This window comes from Helianthus annuus, chromosome 6 (genome assembly GCF_002127325.2).
Source record: "Helianthus annuus cultivar XRQ/B chromosome 6, HanXRQr2.0-SUNRISE, whole genome shotgun sequence".
NCBI lineage: Eukaryota > Viridiplantae > Streptophyta > Magnoliopsida > Asterales > Asteraceae > Helianthus > Helianthus annuus.
In genome coordinates this window covers 3,540,325-3,557,061 of record NC_035438.2, presented here as the reverse complement: position 1 = coordinate 3,557,061, position 16,737 = coordinate 3,540,325, and the positions used below count along the sequence as shown (strand labels likewise).

The 16,737-nt window shown below is 39.8% G+C and overlaps 1 protein-coding gene across 1 annotated transcript; it reads left to right on the top strand.

Moving 5' to 3' along the window:
- The first annotated feature begins 2,261 nt into the window (after positions 1-2,261).
- LOC110864396 (DEAD-box ATP-dependent RNA helicase 6) lies at positions 2,262-7,743 on the top strand. Its single transcript, XM_022113448.2, has 10 exons — positions 2,262-2,751; positions 3,825-3,885; positions 4,172-4,406; positions 5,851-6,089; positions 6,160-6,411; positions 6,502-6,682; positions 6,804-6,892; positions 6,993-7,066; positions 7,148-7,249; positions 7,332-7,743. The coding sequence occupies exons 1-9, from the start codon at positions 2,459-2,461 to the stop codon at positions 7,224-7,226; spliced, it is 1,503 nt and encodes a 500-aa protein (XP_021969140.1). The 5' UTR covers positions 2,262-2,458; the 3' UTR covers positions 7,227-7,249; positions 7,332-7,743.
- Positions 7,744-16,737: the final 8,994 nt, after the last annotated feature.

Sequence of the window (16,737 nt, the reverse complement as noted above, 5' to 3'; positions counted from 1 at the left end):
AATGTTACAATTATTTATTCATACTTTTATTAAAGATTCAGTCACATAACAAATCGTCTCAACAAGTGATAACACAGCATAAAATGAAAATGTCTTGTTTATTAAGTCTAAACCCAATGTCTCCTATATGATCCATCAAGCTTATGAAGCCTCAAACTGTATATCCTTTATTATGTATAAAATAAAATGGTCAACCGAAAAGTTGGTGAGTAGACATAGTATACTATGAATAAAATGGTGAATCATAAGTCTTCAATATAATTTAAGCATATATGAATAAACGAATTAGCTTCAATCAAATAACAATTTGGGCGAGTGGTCAATCCAATAGCGTTGTTATCTACTTCCTTAGGCTTGGTGTAGTTAATGATCAAAGCATGAATGAATGCATGAATAACCCACAACAAATAATGTTTAATAGATAACATAAATAACAGATAGACATGTATGACTTCGCATGATGATATAAAATGATTTATAATTGAATATGTATACATGATACACTCAAAAAAAGGGTAATGCACAGTACCCCTAATACATGATACACTCCAAAACAAATAAAATAAAAAAAGGCTATGAATACTCACATGTTGCGAAGATTGTCAAAATACAACTTAAAACAAGTTGTAGTGTTTTGGAAATAATTCCAAAAATTATCCTAATCAACATATATAATATACAAGTATGAATAAAACGAGTAAAACAAATAAAACGAATACAATGGAATGCAGATTTCTTGGTGTAGACCGAACCACCTGTGGTTGTCACTGCCAAAATAAAATGGAAAAGATGGGAAGAGGAGGGAGCAAGGGTTCAAACCAAATGCTATTTCTCTTTCTGGTTTTCTTTCCCTCTAACACGGGCCGAACGACGGTGGGAGAGTCCATGGTGACAACCACGTGAGTCAACAAGACGCAACGTACGTGAATGGTTCAACGTTTTTACATTTTTTTTCCGGTTTGACTGGTATGTCGCAACGCGCGGGTCCTAGACCGACTTAGGGGCTGTTTGGTAGCCTCTGAATGGCCATTAAGAGGCTACCTCTTAATGGAACCATTATGAATTTTACCAATGAGAAGGTAGAAAAATGTGACATGTGATGATTTACCATTCAGAGGTTACCTCTTAACCATTCAGACTTGAGGTTACCTCTTATTCATTCAGAGGTTTTAAACCATTAAGAGGTAGCATCTGAATGGTCATTAAGAGGCTACCAAACAGCCCCTTAGTTATTCTTTTTTTGTGTTTAAGTTTCGGTCTAACTTCTACCCATGTTAATTAACATGCTACAACTTCAATATTGATAGTCGCTTGCTTGCATTGGTCTTATTTGGCATATTTTTAGTTGTAACGCGGAAGGGCTTTAATACTGGTTAATATTAAATAAGGAAGAATGAACAAATGGCTTAGGTAGTATTTGTATAATGTAACTTCATATGGTATGTGGTTTAATTTTGCTCGTGACATTATAGTCTAGTGATATTTTAGGGGTGAGATAAGGCTTAGTGACCATTAGTTCTGAGTTCGATTCCCACAAGGGAGTTTTTCCCATATTTATTGGGTTTCGTCATGAATTGGTGTATAAACATTATTGACCAGTGGAGATGAATATGATTAGGGTTGTCCAAAAAGCTCGCGGCTTGTAGCTCACTCGGGTTTAGCTCAAAAAAACTCGCTCGATGTGGCTCGGTTTGAAACCGAGCCGAGCTGTTTAGCTCAAAAAAGCTCGCTCGATGTGGCTCGGTTATAAAGTGCGTATATCTCGGCTCGGTTTGGCTCGCTTGTTAGATCTGCTCGGCTTAGCTTGGATTATTTTACTTTTAATATGTTTATTTTTATATACATATAATATATTGTAGAAATTTGGTTATTATTTACAGGTATTTAGGAATGTTGTTAGATATAATGAACTTACATTGTATTTCACTGATATCTGAAACTTATTTCATTTGATTGAACTTGATTTTGGCTTGTAATACAATAGGTTGAGACTTATTTTGAATGTGTCCTTGTGAACTATTGAATGATATCTTAGACAATTTATTTAAATTTAAAAGCGATGTGTTAATATTTATTTTTAAATTCGAGCGTAATCAAACCGAGCCGAGCCGGGTCGACTAAAAACCAAACGAGCTCGAGCTAAGATTTTCATCTCGGTTTCAAATATGAGCTGGCGCTTGACCTGGATCGGCTCGGAAATAAGAATTTTAGAAACTTAAAAAAGAAGATTTTATATACCAAGTCACGTTTATTTTGAACTCAAGAGCGGATGGATCCGTGTGATCTCAAAACCTAACCTAAAAGTGGCCGTATTTTATATATCTATCGGAAACCAAACAAACAAAACAAACCAACCCCACTGCAAGCAAACACTCGAAACTCACTCACCACCACCACTACACTCATCATCAAACAATCACTCAATCGTCTTCTCCACTCACCGATCGATCATCTTCCGATGAACAACAGCAACTACAACAACAACAATCGCCGCTATCCTCCCGGTGGCACCGGCAACGGTCGCGGCGGTGGTAGTTTTCACCCAAACCCTAATTACTACAATCAACCGCGAAACCCTAACCAATTTCACCAGCAGCAGCGTCAACAACCACCACAGTCCGGACAACAACAACAACAACAACACAATCAGCAGCAGCAGCAGTGGTTGCGACGGAACCCTAATCCTGTTGGTTCTTCTTCTGCTAATGAAATTGACAAGTCCGTACAGTTAGATGCCGGTGTTGATCCAAGGTATATTACTTTGTGTTGTTGAATTTTTGATTGATTTACTGTTTGATTAAATTTATGTGTATATAGTTTACTTTTTAAAGATTAATCTAGAAACTGTTATATATCTTGTTGTAAAGTTGTACTAGGTCACATTACTGGCTTGATGTAATTTGAACGGTGCTGTCGCTAATCGTAATGTAATTTGACCGAGTTGTAAGTCAATATGAGCATATATTTGTATACGGTGAGGTAGAGTAGAGTATTAGATTGTTTGTGTATGTTTGTATTTATTAAGCGATTATCTCGATTAGGTTTAGAATGTGATTAAGTTCTTGAATAGAGTTAGTTAAGGATCGGTATCAAACTATCTTTTGAGAAGTTTTCAAGAAGTGATAAAGGCTAATGTGTGTTTCTTGATCTGGTCATCATTTGTTTTGATCGATTAACGGTGATTGGTAGTAGGTAGATGATGCTATGCGGCTATCAAATTCTGATGTTGATGTTTATTGTCGGGATATGTATGCAGTTGAGGATTCCTCAAAGATTTAATGGTTCAAACCTTGAGTTTATGCGGTCTGGTTTCTATCTCACATTTGTATCATGTTGGATTTTGCTTAAGTTATCTATGCTAAGTTTACAGCTAGTATAACAACTTGCAAACATATGTCCTAGAGAATAGAGTGTGATTTTGTTTACTTTCCTTTTTATGTTTCATCATTTCAAACTTTTTTTCGTATCAACACGTGCACGTTTTTTACCCTTATAAAATTTGAGTTTATTCTTCACGTTATCAACTGTGTTTTTCTTTTCTTATCCTACAACTTGTTAGGGAATGGTTATTGGTTAATACGTCATCTTAGTTTGGCTGTTTGTATCATTCAGTAATGCTAGAGTTCTTATCTTTTTCCTCTAAATTATTATTGTCAATCGGATGTAAAGTAATTTGGGGTATATGCGGTCTTTTCATATGAAAATTAGGCTTTAACTGAGTAATGTCTGAAAACTGTTCATTCTAGATACATTGCATAGTTATTGGCCATTGTGTTTTTATATCTACTCATGAACTTATATCATCGTGCGTTATGTGGGTCCAGCTCTCAAGACTGGAAGGCACAACTGAACATACCTGCAGCAGATACCCGTTACAGGACTGAGGTACATAAGCAGCAATGTGCTGTTCAATACTGTCTTTTTCTTTATGTTGTATTATCTCACTTTTATCTAATAATTATTTAGGCATTAGTAACACATTTACAGTTCATGACCTTTAGCTATGTAACTGTCATATTTATGCTGAAGTTATTGTTTTTCATATCAAATATTTGATAGACCTGCGTCAGAATTTTATGATCATATCTAAAGAACAAAAGATTTAATAATTACGCCGGAAAACAGATTACTGTAAATCGACGTTTACAATTGCTCCTTTGTTCTTTTACAGGATGTCACTGCTACGAAAGGAAATGAATTCGAGGATTACTTCCTAAAAAGGGAGCTACTTATGGGGATCTATGAAAAAGGTTTTGAAAAACCGTCACCTATACAAGAAGAAAGTATCCCTATTGCATTGACCGGAAGTGATATTCTCGCAAGAGCCAAAAATGGAACTGGAAAGACAGCAGCTTTTTGTATCCCGGCTCTCGAAAAGATCGATACAGATAAAAACAAAATTCAAGGTTAACGCTTCTATAGTCATTTTCTATTACGCATTTCATACCACCCTTGGTTTTAAAATGCGTGCATCAGGATCTCATAACACGTTATCGAGATCACATCAGGCGATGCAATGCGCTGCAATTACATGATGCAAGGATAATGCGCTTGCGCTCTAAATAGCGTAATGCTCTCCGGATGCGCGCATTTTTTTGAAACAGACAACTATAGAGTAAAATTGTACAATGAGCTTGTACAATGTGCTTTATAAGGTTGTACAATGAGCGGATGAGGTTTGTTAAGTGTGTTCCTCTTGGTTTTAAAAAGCGCGCCTTAAGCGCGAAGCGCATCTAGGCGCGGGCTGGATCGCCTTGTGTGACACAAGGCGCACCATGTACAAAAAGCGCAGGCGAGGCGCGCTTTTTAGGGGAAAATCGACCTAAGGCGCAGGTTGAGGCGCAGGCTTTTTGTACATGGGTTGTTTCTATGCTTTGCACAGGTCTGGGCTTGGCTTTAATACAAAAAAAATAAAAAATGAAGGCAGGTTAAATGCAAAAACTGGCCCACGCGTGCCTGGGGTTTTCGGAGCTGCATTCGTGTCCGCAGGACGTGCGGGCATGCACGAGTTCAATTAAATTTCAATTCAGAAACTCATTTTTTGCACCCCCCTCTGCGCGCGGGTAGGACTTGTGGTAAAACATGTCATAAAGCTACAATGGAGTAGTAAAGACTTTACCTTGTAAACAACCACTCACTTTATCCCCACACCGATGTGGGACAAAGTATTTACCACCTTTTGAGTCTTTGATTCACACACCCAACATATAAGTCCTTTGCTACTAATTATGTGTACATTTATGTTTTTTTCATTTTAAAACATGTATAAAGCTTAATTATAGCTAAATCATAGGTATTGGAGGCTACACACTTATGGGATATATAAAAAATAAATTTTATAATCACTTTGCGCTTCGCGTACGAAAAGCTCACCGCTTTTGCGCTTCGCTTTAAAAAAAGCTTTTTTAGACCTCATCGCTTTTGTGCGCTTCCCGCTTTTTTAAACCAAGGTGTTCCTACATAGATTGCTTGTACCTTTTGCATAGACTACTTGTACACATAAGAATTCAAGGCTTATTTTGGTTATATTGAATTTCCTTGATGGAACTAGAGCTATTTCTTTGTATTTATTTATTTATTTATTTTAATCTCTTAATTTTTAGTGTTTAAAGTTAGCAAGTTAAAATATTATCTATAAATAATTTTTTAAATAACAAACGCCTCGCATACGTGATGCGTGTGCATCACACATTGGCTTTTGGGATTAAAACGCATCGGAGTGCATCACTCATTTTAAAATCAAGATACCACCTCGTGTTATTTGGATGAATGCATTGTGTTATTCTGTGTGAACGGTGATTTGAACGATATACGTTTATAGCTAACTTGTGACTTTCATAATGATTGCAGTTGTTATATTGGTTCCAACGAGAGAATTAGCTTTACAAACGTCACAAGTTTGCAAGGAACTTGGAAAACACTTACAAATTGAAGTAATGGTCACTACTGGAGGAACAAGTTTAAAAGACGATATAATGCGCTTATATCAACCTGTCCATTTACTTGTCGGTACCCCTGGAAGAATTCTCGATCTTTCCAAAAAGGGAATATGCAAATTGTCTGATTGTGGAATGTTAGTCATGGATGAGGTAAACAAATTTGTATATTGAATGCAAATTAAAAATGTTCAACTTACTTTAATGCTTTCATTTATTGCAGGCTGATAAACTGTTATCTCCAGAGTTTCAACCGTCAGTGGAAGAGTTAATCGGATTTCTACCTAAACAGAGACAAATTCTGCTGTTTTCAGCCACGTTTCCGGTTACAGTCAAAGATTTTAAAGACAGATACCTGAAAAAACCTTATGTTGTTAATTTAATGGATGAACTTACTCTTAAAGGTATCACACAGTTTTACGCTTTTGTAGAAGAAAGGCAGAAGGTTCACTGCCTCAATACGCTTTTCTCTAAGGTTAGGTCGAAACTCGAATCTGGAATATCCTTTTTCTTGCTAGATATTTACCGTAAGTTTTATTAATCTTGATGCGTTTTAACATAACAGCTGCAAATCAACCAATCGATTATCTTTTGCAACTCGGTCAATCGGGTCGAGCTATTAGCGAAGAAAATTACCGAGCTTGGTTACTCTTGCTTTTATATTCATGCTAAAATGTTGCAAGATCACCGGAATAGGGTTTTTCACGACTTTCGCAATGGTGCTTGCAGGAATCTTGTTTGTACTGGTATGCTTTTGAAGTTTTGATACTCTTTTTTTGTTGTTGAATTTGATTTTATAAGTTGTTTGTGTGATTTTTGTTCAAGTTTAGTGTTTATTTTAATGTTTTATGTGGTTTGCCTTGACAGATCTATTTACAAGGGGTATAGATATTCAAGCGGTAAACGTTGTGATCAATTTTGATTTTCCGAAGAATGCCGAAACATATCTGCACAGGGTGATTTAAACTTTTATAATTTATTCTAGTAGATATTGCTATAATGCTATCTATCTGCCTTTGAATGTTCGTTAAAAGAAGTTTGTCGACTGTTTTTTAGGTGGGTCGTTCTGGAAGGTTTGGACATTTGGGGTTAGCTGTGAATTTGATAACATATGAAGACCGCTTTAATTTGTAAGCGTTGTCTTATTTCCATGTAACATTTGATGACAATGCGTTAACCGATTTTACATTTGACAATGTGGTTGTGTGCAGATATAGGATCGAGCAGGAGCTTGGAACGGAAATAAAACAAATTCCTCCGCAAATCGATCAAGCCATTTATTGTCGTTGACCCATGAATATTGTTCGATTTTGGTGAGTAACGATTTGTTTCAATCTGTACCGTAAGTTAGTTACCCATCGAGCATGTTATTCAATCACCTTCTTTGTGCATCAGGGTCGGCTTTTTATTATTATCGAGTCTAAGAGATCCTTTCCATAGTACGCTTCGTACATGTAAACTTGTTTGCGTGTTTCAACCCCGAAATCATTATGGAGAAAGAAGTAAGCTGCTAACAAGCAATGGGCTGAGGAATTATGGGATTGAAGATATGTAGTTTCTTTCCTGTTGCTCTGTTTCCCTGTTAAGTTAGAATCTGTTATATACTAGATTGGTATTTAGTTGTAGTGACCATCTTGTAGTTTCTTTTTGCATGTTTCAGAAAACCAAAAAAAAAAAAAAAAAAAAAAAAAAACAGAAAAAAACAAAGAACGGTGGTTAAGTAGGATAGGGAGAGAAAAAAAGAAAAAAAATATTTGAACTATGTTTTTTAGATTTGTTATGTTGGTTTATCAATTTGAGTTTTTTATTTTCAAATTTCTAGACTTGTTTATATCTGTGCAATGGCCTAATGCAAAGTAGATGGATAAGCGGGTATCTGTATGTAGTGGCATACATGACATAGATATGTATATCTCAACAACACTTTCGTGAGAAGTGTGAGAAGGCATAAGCATTGACATGTAGGCGTCATTTTTTAGACTTGGGTATAATGTTTTGGGTTGTTTTGGCAAGAAAAACACCAAACATAACAATTTAAGACAATAAAATAAATTCTAGTCTTAAAACTTAAAACACCATGCTAAGAACCTTAAGTAGTGTGTTTTAAGTGTTAAACAGTGTTTTTTATTGTGTTTTAAATTTCATGTTCATAATACATTACATTGTGTTTTAAATTGTTATATTTGATGTTTTTCTTGTCAAAACAACCAAAAACATAATGACTAAGTTCAAAACATGATACCTACATGTCAATTTCTATGACTTCTCACTCTTCTCACAAAAATGTCCTTTTTTTACAGGAACATCACCCTCTACATATTACTATGCTCGATTATAACATTAGACCATGTGTTGTGGTTTAACATAACGTTCCGTCATGTCATTGTCACGTAGACAATAAGCTTTAACTACCCCTTTAAGTATTGTTATGGCTTAACTAATACTTAAATAAAAAAGAAAAAATAAATAAATGTGTGCGCGCGTGCTTTTGCATGTGATTGGTGGAGGTTAGTGGACATAACCCACCAAATGTGTTATAAGAGGTGTTAAGGGGGTAACGGTCTCCCCTTTTGTGCCCCCTTTTAACCACGTGCTTTTGCATGTGATTGGTGGAGGTTAGTGGACATAACCCACCAAATGTGTTATAAGAGGTGTTAAGGGGGTAACGGTCTCCCCTTTTGTGCCCCCTTTTAACCACCATAACGCGGTATTTGGGGCTTTAACAAGTTGATGTGGCTAGGGCCTAGGGACGTTAAGCGCAATGTCTAGTCTTATAATGGGTGGGAGTGAGAGTGAATTATACTTGCTTGTATAATCGTTTCATGTATTAAAGCTGAGATCATAGTATTTTTTACTTAGAAAACACTTTGTGCACACGATAGATACTTCTGATGCATATATGTCACGACGGTGATGGTGGCTTTAAGGTGGTGATCCATGGTTTAACGCAGGTTGTGAGGTGGTATGTGAAAAGGACGAACCATTTTATTTTATTACCAATAGCAATAGTAATTTATGAGTATTTTGAAAAATAACACACAAATACGCAATTCATGAACATAATTGAACATAGTTTTTTTTATTGATTGTTAAATTCGACTTAGGGCTATTTGTTTACCTCTTAATGAGGCTCTTAAAGGTTTAGACCTCTTACTGGTTCAGCACTCGGTGGCTCAGACTGTTTGTTTTGCGAGCAAATGTTTGAATGGTTCAGACATTTGCCTCTGAAAGGTTAAACATTATACTGAGTCTGAACGGTTAAGACCTCTAATCTGAATTGGTCAGACATTTGCCTCTAAACGGTTAAACATTATACTGACTCTTAATGATTCAGACTTCTTACTGGTTCAACACTTAATGATTCAGAGCTTTTACTGATTCAATACTTAACCATTCAGAAGTTGCCAAACAGACCCTTACTGTCACACCCCCAAATTCCACCTGCGGAGTATCATCCGCTTGAGGCCGTGACTGACCAGGATCCAGCCACCAATTATACTAAGCATTGGTTAATAGTAAAATAATTGCTAGCCAAAGTAGTTAGCAACATCGTAGTTTAAGTTCGATAATTAGTTTAACAAAAACAGCGGAAGCATAAACCAAAAAGATAGTTCAGAGTTCAAGATAATTAAAACCCAACAAACGGGTTTTGACGAACACTACACATTCCCAAGCAGCAGCTCCTCAGTCACTGGTTACCTGCAAAGCATGCAGTAAGGTGTCAACAATAATGCTGAGTGAGTTCACTAGTTGTCCAGTTTTAATTACCAAAAACTTGTTTCACCAGTTAATTTACTCGTTTATACATGCCAAGGGGAGCTACCCCAAAAGTTAGCGACTAAACTGTTTTTCCAATACCGAACACTAGGTAACCGTTTGCGTTTCCGCAGGATGCCCCGATGTCAATGTTCTATCATCATTGACGGATGCCTGAGTACATTAGTTCACGACCGATCCCAAACCATGGCACGGTGTGAGGTTGGTAAAACCTAAATAGCGCTATCAACTAATAACCCGTTCGCCTGGCCCCGGCGACTAATCGGTATTATGTAGTAGGGACTTGAGTGATAGAGTTTCGTTTAGTGCCGTTAGTTGCAATCCGTATAAACAGTAATTAACTAAAGGTTCCCAATAACAAGGGAAGAAAAGTAAGTTGTATCCCTCATAGGGGATAGTGTCGTTTGTAGTTCCGTTTCCCAAACCACCGGGAACGCATGCTTTAGGTTGTGAACTCACCTTGGGTTGCTCGGTAGATATTTTACTTGGTCAAACACGTTGGTCACCACGTCCTAGCATGGTTACCAAATATAGGTCAAGTTGGGGTACAAGTAATCACGTATAGCAAACACGTATAGACACACTTAAAATGCACGCATACGACAGTTGGGTTATTGGGCCTGTTCTAACATTCACAACAGTAACAGATACACAAGCAGTCCAGTCAACAGATAGCCCAACAAGTCATGGCCCAATAACACTTAGGCAGCCCAGTCGAGACAAGGGTGGTTTCGACTCGAGAATGCACAGTTTCGAGTCGCAACCAAGGGTTCCGACTCGCAACCTCGGTCTCGGTTCATCACGCTTTGGTTTCGAGTCGCAACCAGGGATTCCGACTCGCGACCCTGGTTTCGGTTCATCATGCTTGGTCTCGAGTGCGCTGCTTGCGAGTCGCAACCGGGAGATCTCGAAGGATCACGTTCTGGTCTCGAGTCGCAACCAAGGGTTCCGACTCGCAACCACTGTTACGTGCACCTGAATCCTTCTAGAACCTGGCAATTGTACTAACCAGTAGCATTTTGATTTCATGAAATTTTGTACTATCCAATGAGAATACAGAAACATGTTTTATTGTCTAAATCATAACAAAAATCAGATCAAAACAAGCATATTTGAATATTCATATCACCTTCAAACTTGTTCTTCATATGTTCATCATAATTATGAACTTTCAAGTCCTAAATCTAGCCTACAAAACCCGAAACAGCATGTTTACACAAGATTATCCATCAATCATTCATTTTTCAGTTATGCATATCATTTGGTAACAAAACCATCTATCCTAACATCTAGTTCATCATATATTCAAGCATATCATTCAACAAGCACATCAACATTCAACAATCATTTCAAAGATCAACTTGTTAACATCACAACCATTCGGTAAATAGGCACTCTTAATTACACATTATCATTTGAACATGAATATCATCAACAATAACAACACTTGATTCGATTTCCACTTAGCATTAAAGATCATCATTCATGTTATCACAATACAAGGGGTTGTATAATATGTAAATCTTCACATTATAGCTAAAACACATTGTTTCTATCATGCTAAAATCCCTAATGCACTTTATCATCAACAACCCAAAAAAAATCATGGTAAACACTTAAGACACTAACCGGTTGATGTTGTGGGTGCGAAGGATCAAAGGTTCCACTTCCGAGTGATGGTTCCGAGTAGAAATCCGGGAGTCTTGATGCTATGGTTGGATCCGAGAGAGATGAGAGGGTGAGGAGGTGATCTTGGTTTGCTAAGGTTTAGGGTTTTAGTGAGAGGTAGAGAGTGTGAGAGTTGTGAGGGTGAAATGAATGAGAGTGTAAAGGAGAGTGTGGTGAGGGTTTTGGGTTTTTATACCCGTTTCAAGACCGGCACACCCCTAGTGGGTTTCTCCAACCATGTTGCGAGTGGGGCTCAACGGCCCAACCGGCCCAACTGTTCACCCGGTCTCGAGTTGGGTTTCGTGGTCTCGGCCCACTACACACACACGTATCTATATATATATATATATATATATATATCATACATACATACAACACATTACCGGCACATAGCACAAAAGAAATCACCACTTTCATTTTATAACACATATACACGCAAAGTTACATCAAAGGTTTCCCGGGAAAATCCGAAGTGTCACATTATCCCCAAGTTTTAAGAACTTTCGTCCCGAAAGTTAAGGCAGTCACTGTCAAGCTAGTGTAAGTGAGAACGTTTCAACGGGGTGTCACATCATCCCCCCGTTAGTTTGGAATTTCGTCCCGAAATTCGGTTGTAGCTTCAGTGCTGGGGTTTTCGTTTGGGAACAACTGGGGATACTTGTGCCTCATCTGGTCTTCCCGCTCCCAGGTATACTCTGGGCCACGTCGCGAGTTCCAACGGACTCGTACAAGAGGTATCTGGCTACGTTTGAGGATTTTGATCTCTCGATCCGTGATCTCAATCGGTTCCTCAGTAAAGTGTAGCTGTTCATCAATAGTTAGTTCCTTGAAAGGAATCACGAGCGTTTCATCTGATAGACACTTCTTCAGATTAGATACGTGAAAAACGTTGTGTACCGCACTCAGTTCCTCAGGCAGGTTCAATCTATAAGCAACCTTACCGATTTTCTCAGTAATTTCGAATGGTCCGATATATCGCGGATTAAGCTTGCCCCGTTTACCAAAGCGAACCACACCCTTCCAGGGTGAGACTTTGAGTAGAACCCGGTCACCGACCTGGAATTCCAATGGTTTCCTACGCTTATCAGCGTAACTCTTCTGACGGTCACGAGCTGCCGCCATGCGTTGTCTGATCTGGGCAATCTTTTCCGTTGTATCTACCACCATCTCTGGGCCTGTGATTTGACTATCACCGACTTCCGCCCAGCAGAGAGATGACCGGCATTTACGACCGTACAATGCCTCGAAAGGTGCTGCCTGAATACTAGTTTGGTAGCTGTTGTTATAAGAGAACTCTACTAGCGGTAGATGCTTCTCCCAATTCTTGCCAAAATCGATCACACATGCTCTAAGCATGTCTTCTAGGGTCTGGATGGTGCGTTCGGACTGTCCATCCGTTTGCGGGTGATAAGCGGTGCTCATGTCCAAACGTGAGCCAAAGGATTTGTGCATAGCTTGCCACAATTCCGAAGTAAAACGAGCATCTCGGTCGGAAATAATTGAGGTTGGCACTCCGTGCCTCGAAACTACTTCCTTTAAGTAAATCTCCGCCAAGGTAGAAAACTTGTCTGTTTCCTTAATAGCCAGAAAGTGCGCGGACTTGGTCAATCGATCTACTATTACCCAAATGGTGTCATTTCCACGTTGAGACCTAGGTAGCCCTGTAACAAAATCCATGGAAATTTGCTCCCATTTCCATTTCGGGATTTCTGGTTGTTGGAGTAGGCCTGCTGGCTTCTGGTACTCTGTCTTGACTCTTGCGCAAGTCAAACATTTGCTGACATATGTTGCTATGTGGGCCTTCATGCCGGGCCACCAGTATGTAGTCCTCAAGTCGTGGTACATCTTATCCGAGCCAGGATGTACTGAGTAGCGGGACTTGTGGGCTTCGTCCATCACGAGTTCACGTAAATCTCCATAGAGTGGAACCCATATGCGCCCTGTTACATAGTAAGCGCCATCTTCTTTTTGTTCTAATTGCTGTCTCGATCCTCGCAGAGACTCAGCCCTGATGTTTTCCGGCTTCAATGCTTCGACTTGAGCATGTCGGATCTGGGTAGGGAGGTTAGACTGGATGGTAAGTTGCAATGCTCGCACGCGCTTTGGTATAGTGTCCTTTCGGCTGAGGGCGTCTGCCACGACATTGGCCTTGCCCGGATGGTACTTGATGGCGCATTCGTAGTCATTCAAGAGTTCGACCCAGCGGCGCTGTCGCATGTTCAATTCCTTTTGCCTAAAGATATGCTCGAGACTCCTGTGATCGGTGTAAATAGTGCACTTGGTACCGTACAGGTAATGTCTCCATATCTTAAGAGCAAAGATCACTGCTCCCAGTTCCAAATCATGCGTAGTGTAGTTTCTTTCATGCGTCTTAAGTTGTCGAGAGGCGTAGGCAATAACTTTCTCGCGTTGCATTAACACGCAACCGAGCCCATGGATAGACGCATCGCAGTAAACCACAAAGTCGTCAGTGCCTTCAGGCAACGAGAGAATAGGAGCGCTACAGAGGTTATCCTTTAGCCTTCGAAAGGTCGACTCCTGAGCTTCATTCCACTTGTAAATAATGCCTTTCTGAGTAAGAGTCGTGAGGGGTTGTGCAATCTTTGAGAATCCCTTGATGAATCTGCGGTAGTATCCTGCCAATCCCAAGAATTGGCGAACTTCGGTTGGAGTCTTGGGTGTAGGCCAATTCTTTATCGAGTCGATCTTAGCGGGGTCGACGTGAATGCCGTCCTTGTTGACCACGTGCCCAAGGAAATGGACTTCTCGGAGCCAGAAGTCACACTTCGAGAATTTGGCGTACAATTGCTCATTGCGTAAGAGTTCGAGGATAAGGCGTAGGTGTCGTTCATGCTCTTCTTGACTTTTCGAGTAGATCAGAATGTCGTCGATAAACACAATCACGAATTTGTCGAGATAAGGCTTGCACACTCGGTTCATGAGATCCATGAAAACCGCAGGTGCGTTAGTCATTCCAAAAGGCATAACGAGGAACTCGTAATGACCATAACGAGTCCTGAACGCAGTCTTAGAGATGTCTTCATTACGAACTCTCAGCTGATGATAGCCTGATCGCAGGTCAATCTTTGAATAGTAGCTCGATCCTTGCAACTGATCGAATAGGTCGTCGATGCGCGGGAGAGGGTAACGATTCTTGATGGTAACCTTGTTCAGCTCACGATAGTCAATGCACATTCGGAACGTGCCATCCTTCTTCTTAACAAAGAGTACTGGCGCTCCCCAGGGTGATGAACTAGGACGGATAAATCCTTTATCCAATAGTCCTTGTAGCTGCGTAGAGAGTTCCTTCAGTTCTGCAGGGGCTAGACGATAAGGCGCACGAGCTATGGGCGCTGCTCCGGGGGCCAGTTCGATTTGGAATTCGACCTGACGGTGGAGAGGGAGTCCAGGTAGTTCCTCAGGAAATACCTCGGGATAGTCACGTACTACAGGAAAATCTTCAATCCTCTTCTCCTTTTCGTGGGTGTCGGTGACAAGTGCTAGGATAGCGGTGTGCCCTTTTTGTAAACACTTCTAGGCTTTCAGGAGCGAGATAATGCCTGTGACTTCTCCACCTTTGTTGCCTTGAACGATGAGGGGTTGGCTAGAACGGCGAGGAATACGAACCGCTTTCTCTTGACAGAGGATCTCAGCGCGATGTTTGGATAACCAATCCATACCGATGACGACGTCGAAGCTTCCAAGTTTGACAGGGAAAAGGTCGATACTAAACGTGTGGCCAGACAATTCTAGTGTGCAGTCGTGGATCACGTGCGTGGCCTCGATGTTCCTACCATTAGCTATCTCGACGATGTGCTTAGAACTTAATAATGCAGGCGGGTGCTTAAGTTTCTTACTAATGCGAAGGGATACATAACTGGCATCGGCACCGGAATCAAATAACACAGAAACATAACGATCATCAAGTAGGAACTTACCCGCCACGACGTTGGGGTCGTTCCTTGCTTCTCCAGCTCCAATCACAAAAGCTCTTCCCCTTGCACCATTCCCAGCATTGTTGTTTTGCTCATTGTTCCCAGCTCCCTGATTGTTGTTGCGATTTTGATTCAGTTCAGGGCAATCCTTTCGCATGTGCCCTGTTGCCCCACATTTAAAACATGCTCGGTTGTTTCCCTGCTGCTGTTGCTGTTGGGGTTGTTGTTGATTCTGCCTTGCTGGGAACTGACTTCTACAATCCTTGGCTTCATGCCCCATCTTGTTGCATCGCTGACATTGACCCTTATTACATGCCCCATTGTGGTTGTGACACTCGAGGTTTTTCCATACGAACACTTTGTGATATTTTGTGTATATAAATATTATTAAATGAAAACGTGACCTTTGTGCATGATATGTGATGTATGTATGTATTGTATATATATATATAAGAGCCGAAACCACGACCCAAGACCATGACTCGCAACCGGGCGGTTGCGAGTGGGCCACTCGGTCTCGAGTGGGCCGTTGAGCCAAAACCGGTTTGGGCCGAAACCCCAAGCCCAACCCGAAAACACCCCTTGTATATATCCAACCTTTCCCTCATTTCTTTCATTTGGCACCTACACACAAACACATACACTTCTTATTCTCTCTCAACTAAGAAACCCTCAAACAACATCCAAACTCTTCCAAATTCTCGGTTCAAGCAAGGATCTCGGACAAGGACTCGGTCAAGATCACCACTCGGACACTCCATCTTCTCTCATTCTCTTCTCTTTGTTTTCGGCTCCCCCTTTTCATAACCGGTTAGTGTTATCTTTTCGGTACAAGATTTAGGCATGTTGTATGAACTAGAAGATGCTTGGTTAGTAGTTTATGCATGATTATTAGGTTGTTTGGTAAAGTTTGTGAATATGTGTTAACATGACTAAAATGACTTGATATTGGTAGTTACAAGTGTTCATAGCCAACTACACTATGCTTTAAAGTTTCTTGCAAAAATGATGTTGATAAACATAAGATTTCGGCTATAAAGTGTATGTTTCTTTGTTCTTGCATGATGATCTTGTTGATATATGTGATTTTTGGTTCATTAAAGGTATGATTTGTTAAAGAGAAAACCCTAGAAAAATATGAATATAGGATGAACTTGTTGAATGTTGGTTTGAAGATTCAAAATGGCAATGTTTGATCCATATTTTAGTAATGACAGTTTAAGAAAAGTGTTTGTAGAAATCCTATTGGTAGTTTCCTAATCTGGGTCTGATTTTATGTGTACAATTTGGACTGTCTTTTCTGCATCATCACGTGTGTATGAAAGTGACAGATTACGACTCGCAACCACGGCATTCCGACTCGAAACCACACGGTTGCGACTCGCAACCAAAGCATGACAAGTCGAAACCTCGAGATTGCG